Genomic DNA, 8,192 nt, shown 5'->3' with positions numbered 1-8,192 from the left:
TACAACAAAAACATAAGGAAATATGTATATCATTTTTGTGTATAACATATATCAATAATAGATATAAGGGTATAATAGTCTAACAAAAAATATAAATCAGGAAAAAAAGACTTTATGGGATAAAAGTATAAACACATGAGACTAATTAAGTTATAACTTTTCTTTGTGAACTTATTGAGATAGAACCCACTAAGGCTTCGTTTGGGAACTGGCTAATTTAGTAACTTTTTGGCTATTTAGTTAAAATATGAGTTAAAAAAAACTAATATGTTTGAGATGACTTTTTGACTTTTTATGAAAAGATGTGCAAAAAGTAGAGAGAAAAGAGAATCTTTAACTGTTTGGTATGGATTGTTGGCTTTTTGAATAATTTAATAATTTTTTGACTTTTTAATTAAAAAGTTCGGTTGTCAAACGAGGCCTAAATTAGATTTATCAATAAAAAACCCATTTTTTTTTATAAATTTGCATTGACATGTAATATTATGAATTTTAAATTTATTAATTTTATTTGATTATGAACCACCGACTAAACGGGAGCTAGGTAGCAGTACCTTATTTAAGAGAGAGAGAGAGAGAGAGAGAGAGAGCGAGCGGGAACTTTCGTAATTTGTGAGTAGAAGGTCTCTGAATCTGAAAAATGGCGAGCATCGAAGCAGAGAAGGAGCAAACCATGGAGATGGAGTCCCACAACCCAACCAACCAGGAGGATGCCACTAGAGACGACGTCGTCTCCGTCGATCTCCCTGCTCCCCAAGGCTGGAAGAAGAAGGTTCGTTTCTCTCTCCTCACTTCGTTCTCTGCTCTCGAATTTTCTCTGATACTTCGTTCGACTTTTCTATGCCCTAATTTACTCTCTAGGCTTCGATTCCTGCAATTTTCTACCAATTTGTTGGTTGCTCGTGCTCTGTGTGTGGCTAGGGCTTTTTTTTTTTTTTTTTTTATAGCTGATTTTGTTGAATTAACTTTTTAAAGTATAATTTCAAGTTCAATCTAGCTTTTGGTGCCAGTTTGTTGTAAATTATAGCAAATTTGTATCTCTTGTGTTATTTTTTTTAAAATTTTTTAATTATTTATTTTAATCTCTGTACACACTGTCGTGGTTAGGGTTTGAAACTGTAGTGTGTGATTATGCGCGAATGAGAAAGCACAAGGTTGTTTTAGAAGTTCTAGCATTTTACATTTGACCTAAAATTTTAGTCCATTGAATTTTGTTCTTAGTGGTTGTTAGGAAATTAGTTATAAAAACATGATTGATATTGATTAACAAACTCAGCAAATCAAACAGAGAACAGAAACTTATTGAAGTTGGAGAGAATGAAAAACCGAGGCGTGGAAATTAATCAGCTGTCCTCAGGAAACAATTTCGCCCCACCTAATGAAGATGGCTTTTGGCTTTTCAAGTTGCATCTTCTAGTGACCTAATTGTGGAAAGGCATTCATTCATTCATGGAAGTTGCTTGAACGGTTGAAATCTTTATTTTTGGGTAAAACCCTGCTGTCCATGAATTGGGGTTTATTTAGTGAAATTTGCATAAGGTGTGGATCAAAATGTGGAATCGCGATTTCAAATTTATGTCGGATATTCAAATTTGTTATATGTTAATTGTGGAAGTTTGGGTTCCATTTTATTCCTTATAAATTTGAAAGTTTGGAATTGTGATTTCGCCCCCAGTATATTTCAGGCTTTCAGTTTAAGTTGTTCAAGTGTTGACTTCCCAAGCTTGAAGCCATTAAAAACCAAGTGAACAGTCTCTATGAAAGGATTTTGGTCTAATACAAACTGTTCAAAGTCTTTGTTAGGAAATGTTAGCTTGGCCATTTTGCCTATAATAGTGACACTAATTTGTTGCTTTTGAGTGTATCAAAGATAAAGCATATAGTGAGGTGGCATAGAGAGTGATACTATAAATTTTAAGTGGGCAGAATCAAGCCTAATCAAGATATATAGTTTCGAATTTCATTATTCGCATAGTAGATCCACGGAAGAGCTTGAATTTTGAGTTTGAGTTTCATATTTTCCCCCCATATATAGATTCACGGAAGAGCTAGAATTATGTAGGTGGTGCGAGAGAGTGAGGGAGGAACAAATTCATAGTTTCTTAAGCAGATTTCTCACTGGAAAATGCTCTATTGATTACATGCAGGGACGATGTTATGGAAAAAGCCCCTGGCAATCTAGTTTCAGTTTAGGAATATGATATTTAACTTTTATCAGTTGTATTCATGTAGCCTGGAATGTTGTTGGATGTCACATAAGTAAGGTCTAAAATCTCACGAAACCATGGAATATCTCTCTAGATATCACATAGAAACATGGATACGTGAATTTATGAGGCCTTTTTGTGCTATTGTTGATGCACTTAGTTGAACCTTAATGGCATGTTTGGATCTTGGATTTCTATTGGGATTGGTAGAGGGAAAAGAAAAGGGATGGGAAAAGAAAGGGGGGGGGGGGGGGGGTGCTCTTATATTTCATTCACATTTTCCTCCACAAATTTCTCTACAAATCCATAATCCAAACACAACCTAAGTGATTAGGTGACTTGGGTTGGACAATGATGAAATAAATTTGATCTGGCCACCAAACAATTATTATTATTATTTTATTAGTAATAAAGAATAGATTGGCAGTTGATGAATGTTTCTTTCAGTTGTTAGAGAGGAAAAGAGCTAATTCCAAATGAATCAAGAACAACATAAAGTGTACAATGGCTTCAAATTGACTGGTACTTCTTCCAATAACCTGGGATTTATTTGCTAACATTAATATGTTCATAGGGGTAGAGGATATTTGCAAATTGGAAATTTTAATTTGCTAATAGAATTCTTTGGTGCCAGTCCTCCAAAGTGACAATGTGACCATCATCCTTAAATAGCTGTACGATAAAGGTTCTTAGGTTATGAGAATGTAACCTTTTCGTACACGGACAGCATCCCCTTTTGATGCATAATACAATTTGCTTTACTTATTGAAAAAAAACAAAACAAAGTTGTATGATGTTCAAATTTAGCTTGTAGCCAAAATGACTTGTTTCTTTCTCCAAGGTTTGCATTTGATGTCCTTGGTTAATATGCCTATTTATTGAGTCAGATTGAATTTGTTTGTGGAACACATTGGATATTTTTGAATGTTGAATTCCCTTTTGTTATAGTTTGATCTACTTAAGAATGGTGATAATGATGTACTTCCAGCTGTGTTCTTTATGTACGTTATTGCTCGTTGTTCCCTTTTTTTGCAATTCTTCTACGAAAATTATTTCATTTTCAATTTCCTTGTCATGTGATTATCATGGGATATGGTTCTTGATTTCTCTGTCATGTGATTTCCTCTATCTCAGTCTGATTCTTGCGTTGTGGTTATTTTCTCAAATATAGAAAATATGAGAGCACTTAACCAGCCAGTATTTGGGATTGAATTTCATAACAGTTATAATTCCATTTCTTCAATTGGAATGATCTGATTCCTGTATTGAACTGATTGTTTTCTTTTATGTACAGTTCACTCCGAAGAAAGGTGGGACCCCTAGGAGGAATGAGCTAATGTTTATTTCCCCTACGGGTGCAGAGATAAAGAATAAGAAACAATTGGACCAGTATCTCAAATCTCACCCTGGAGGCCCGTCTGCATCTGAATTTGACTGGGGCACAGGTACATATATGTGATGCATGATATTGCATGTGTGTTAAATAGATGCCCAGTGATGGAACTGGAAAGGCATTGGATCATAACAAATTGAAGAATATAATAATTTTATTCTATTTTTTTTATTTATATTATTTTTGGTTTCCATTAAATATTTATAGGACTTCTTGAATGCTTATAAATAGACCATTGTGTAAAAAAAAAAATAGACCATTGTGTAATATGTTCATTTGGCTTTGAAATAATATTATTTAGTTTTTAGGCTGTGGCTGTTTGAATTAGGGTTGTAGCCCTTGTATTCTTCTTTCTTAATTCTCCTTGTTCTTTGCATTTTTTTGCTCTTCCCTTTTGGAACAATTCTCCATATGTTATGATTTTTTAGATAAATTGAATAGTTGAACAGATCTTTTATTAACCGTTCGGCATCACCCAGGTAGCAAGAATTCTAACTTTTAAACAATTGCCTATAACTTAGTCGATTTAAATCTGCTGCTATACTCGTGTCAACAGGTGACACTCCTAGGCGCTCTGCAAGAATTGGTGAGAAATCAAAGGCAATAGATACCCCAGAAAGCGAGCCCACCAAGAAAGTGCAGAAGAAATCAAGCTCAAAGAAGGGAGAAAAAGAGAAGGACGATATTGATGAAGACGGTGAGACTGCTGAAGAGAAAGAAGTAACTGAAGAAGAAATCAAAAAAAGTGCTAACATGGAATTGAAAGATGTAATGGAGGACGTGGGAGACCATAGCAAAGGAGTGGCAGTTGCTACAGAATCAGAAATGGAAGATGTGGAGACAGCTGCTGTGGATAAAGACAATATGGAAGACTCAGAGCAGAAAAACAAGGTAGAGATTGATGAGACAAGCAAGGAGAAACCAGAGAGTGATGATGTAGGGAATAAATCACTGCTGATGTCAGATCTCGAGCTGGCAGGGACTGAAGCACTGTCCCAACCACCGGTGCCCAATGAGACTGTGCCACCTCAGCAAGATGCAAAAATTGTAAAAGAAGAGCAACACAACAAAGAGACGCCAACTGAGAAAGTGGACAAAGTGGAGGAAGATGAATCAGACAAGAACGACATGAAAGACCCAGAGGTGGGAAAAGCTGTGGAGAATCATTCAATGAGTTGCGAGGAAGCACCCCATGAGCCTAAGGCCCCTCAGGTTAACTGTTGATGTTTCTTTAGGCTCTTCATGTACCCTTAACGGTCCGTCTTTTTCACATAATTTTGTTTGTTCGTTTGTTTAGTTTGGGTATCTAATCGACAATGATAGATCTGTTTTTGTATCATCGTCATTAGTTATGTAGAACTTTAATGATGAACTTGTTGACTTGTCAGAACACAATTCATGACTGTCGTTGGTACCTTGATGTAATCTAAATATGACTGTTTAGCTTCACTGAATTTCACTTTTTATGAAATTGGATTACCTTTCGACTCAGCCCTCATTTGGCAACTTTACTTTTCAACTTAGAAGGCCAAAAAAATCATTAAAAAGCTAAAAGGTCAACAAATTATACAAAAAGATTCTTGTTTCTCTCTATTTTTTACATTTTTTTTTCCTCGTAAAAAGTTAAAAAAATTATTTCAAATATACTTGTTTCTTTATTTTATTTTTTATTCAAAAATAAAAATAAAAAATAAAAAAAACATATTTTCAAACGAGACCTTTGTTTGGACAAGAATAATATTAAAAGAAAATGAAAATGTGATTCATGATTTCTATGATTTTTATATTTAAATTTTTTATAAATTTTTTGTTAGAGAATTTTTAGCCAAACCGAACACTTAATACATGAAATTTATTCATAGTAATGACATTTTGGGTCACGAGACTCACATTTCTTATTTTTTATTGGGACAATTGTTAAAAAATAGTATCAATACAAAATAACTGCAAAGTAATGAAAGTTTAAGATTTGCATGCACAATCTAATATATAAATTGCTTATACTTTTATCACTTTGTAATTTTTTTTTTACTTTCCACTTTTTTAATGTTCTCACTTTTTCTATGCTGGTCATATTTTTACTAGGTTTAATTGATGAGAAAGGAAAGGCAAAAAACAAAAAATTGATCCTCTTTAAAATTAAGTTGTAAGAAAATGTGAATTCATCGCAACTGCTTAGCATTTTCCCTCATTTTTTATTACTTATTCATTTATTTTTTGAAAAACAGAGCAGAGTAAGGCATATTTGCTACAAGATTTTTGTTATCAATCGATTTTTTAAATTAATTGGTCAGAAGAATTTTTTGCTTTAGAAAAGTGAATTTTTTTTAAAATTTTATTTTAGAGCCCTCAATTTAAAAAAATTAGACAAAAAAATTAATATTAGGAACCCATTTTTTTTGAGATTTTTATCAATAAATCTCATCTCATAAACAAGTATCCCAATTAGCCTCAAGTTTTTTGTATTGATTTATTAAGTTCTATTAGTGGAGAGTTTCTTTCCGTATGGTCTTATTTTTTTATTTTGATAGTGTTTTGGTGGACAATTATACCTTTTTATTAATGGGACATGTATGATGTGATACTCTAATGTGACAGGTATTAATGTGACACTCTAAAACAATTTAAAACTTCTCAGTATACTTTTCCTAAATGTAACAACGTGATAGATATGATGTGATACTTAAAAAATAATAAAAATTCCTTAGTGTACTTTTCCAAATGTGACAATATGACGGGTATGATATGACATTCTAAAAAAAATTAAAAAGTCCTTAGTATACTTTTTTCTAAACGTGACATGTGATACTCCAATGTGACGGGTATGATGTGATATTTCTAAAAAAATTAAAAACTCTTTATACTGTGTTTGGTTGGGGGATTTGAGGAGAGATTTGGAAAAAGAAATGGAAAAGGTAGGTGAAATGTGAATAAAATATATTTATATTTCACTTAGTTTCGTATACATTTTCCATTTTTATTTTCAAATCTCTCTCTAAATCTCCCAACCAAACATAGCGATAGTGTATTTTTTTTCAAATGTAACACTCCAACGTGACGGATATGGAGTGACACAAAAAAACTCCTTAGTATACTTTTTCTAAATGTGACACTCTAATGTAACGGGTAAATAAGTCATTACACATCCAAAAGGACTAAATAGATCAAAAGAAAAATATATGGGACTATATGGATTACAAGTCCAAAATATGAGATTTATTAGACAATCCCTTTTTTTTTTTTTTTTTTTCTCTTCTTTTTTTAATACATTTTAGCTCACAGTTTTTCAATTTTTAGCTTCAATTAAAAATTTCACTATTTTGAAAACAATGAAATATCATTGTTTGAAGACAGATTTATCTGCTTTGGTAGTGGCAAATGCAATGAACAAAGAAAATTTTAATTTTGTCAATTTGAAACCCTTAATTTAAAATTTTTAATCCTCAATTTTGCCATTTTTAGCCTCACTTGAAATTTTCACTACTAGCAAATCATGAAATTTCCCTATCCATTGTCCAAAGACGGGGGAATTTCACTATTTGGGCAATAGATAGCACAATAATTTTTCAGAATTTTTTTTAAAAAAAATAATTTCATATTCATCATTGGTAGATCTTGACAATAAGCATTTAAGCCTTAGTTTGGCAATCCGATTTTGGGCTAATTTAGCCACATTCATCCAAAATAGGCTAAATTAGCCACAAGAAACAAAACACATTCACATGCTGGAGAACAACTCAACATCGATGGAATTTACCAAACTACTCCCCAATGCCAACCTGTTTCACACCAGCACCAATTCAAATCACATAATACTTTCTCACCTAAGGCACTGACAGACGTTGAAGGAAGAAGGCGAAAACACGACGTTGAACAGCGAAGAAGAATAGCAAAGCTCTCCATAGCCCAAGGCCACTGGAGTGCACATTGGCGACGACACTGCATCCATCGCGTCTTCGATAACACTGATCATCAAGTACTAGAATTTTTTTTTTGGTTTTGCGTAATAATGTCTCCTTCAACCTGATCTGGTAGGTTTATCTCTGAAAGGCATTGTTCTAGGTGATTCAAAAATTTCATCTAATTTTTTGTATATGTTAATGTTCTTTATTTGTTTTGTATGATGATGGATGGTCCAAATTATTTTTACAAAAAATTTTAACAAAAATATATATATATTTTTAAATGTTCCAACAAAAGGTTACAATCGTTGACATAAATGTTGAGATGTTTGCCTTTTTCTTTTTCTTTTTTTTTTTAAAAAAAAGAACAAAATTATCTGTTTCCCCGTAATAATAAAAAAACAAAAAAAAAAAAACATAAAAAAGCATGCTAAACAAAAAAAATAAAAGAAACCACCAAATTAATTGGCTGACGTGTCAGCCTCAACCCACTTGCTCAGCACTGGCCAACAGTTTGGGGGAACACCTTCACCCCAAGGGCATTTGGATAATTTCATATATGGACACCTCACCAAAAGTCAAAAAGTCTATCCCAAACTAAGTTTTTTAACTCTAGATTAAAATAATAAAAAAAATTAAAAAATCAACTCACATCCCAAACGAACCTTAAATATAATAATTTTATCAAAA

The 8,192-nt window shown here is 32.7% G+C and overlaps 1 protein-coding gene across 1 annotated transcript; it reads left to right on the top strand.

The window, feature by feature from the left end:
* The first annotated feature begins 480 nt into the window (after positions 1–480).
* On the top strand, positions 481–5,054 carry LOC114289460 (uncharacterized). The gene is made up of 3 exons (XM_028233197.2): positions 481–772; positions 3,502–3,652; positions 4,157–5,054. The coding sequence occupies exons 1-3, from the start codon at positions 641–643 to the stop codon at positions 4,822–4,824; spliced, it is 951 nt and encodes a 316-aa protein (XP_028088998.2). The 5' UTR covers positions 481–640; the 3' UTR covers positions 4,825–5,054.
* Positions 5,055–8,192: the final 3,138 nt, after the last annotated feature.

This window comes from Camellia sinensis, chromosome 12 (genome assembly GCF_055761805.1).
Source record: "Camellia sinensis isolate YWXY chromosome 12, ASM5576180v1, whole genome shotgun sequence".
NCBI classification, from domain to species: domain Eukaryota; kingdom Viridiplantae; phylum Streptophyta; class Magnoliopsida; order Ericales; family Theaceae; genus Camellia; species Camellia sinensis.
The sequence above is the reverse complement of the archived record's forward strand: the minus strand, read 5'-3'. Positions and strand labels throughout refer to the sequence as shown.

What these genes read in the sequence shown, in the direction of transcription:
- LOC114289460 (XM_028233197.2), top strand. Translation starts at nt 641, where the DNA reads ATGGCGAGCATCGAAGCAGAGAAGGAGCAAACCATGGAGATGGAGTCC. An exon ending in CCCAAGGCTGGAAGAAGAAG is followed by an intron (nt 773 to 3,501) that starts GTTCGTTTCTCT and finishes TTTTATGTACAG; the next exon opens with TTCACTCCGAAGAAAGGTGG. An exon ending in TGAATTTGACTGGGGCACAG is followed by an intron (nt 3,653 to 4,156) that starts GTACATATATGT and finishes TCGTGTCAACAG; the next exon opens with GTGACACTCCTAGGCGCTCT.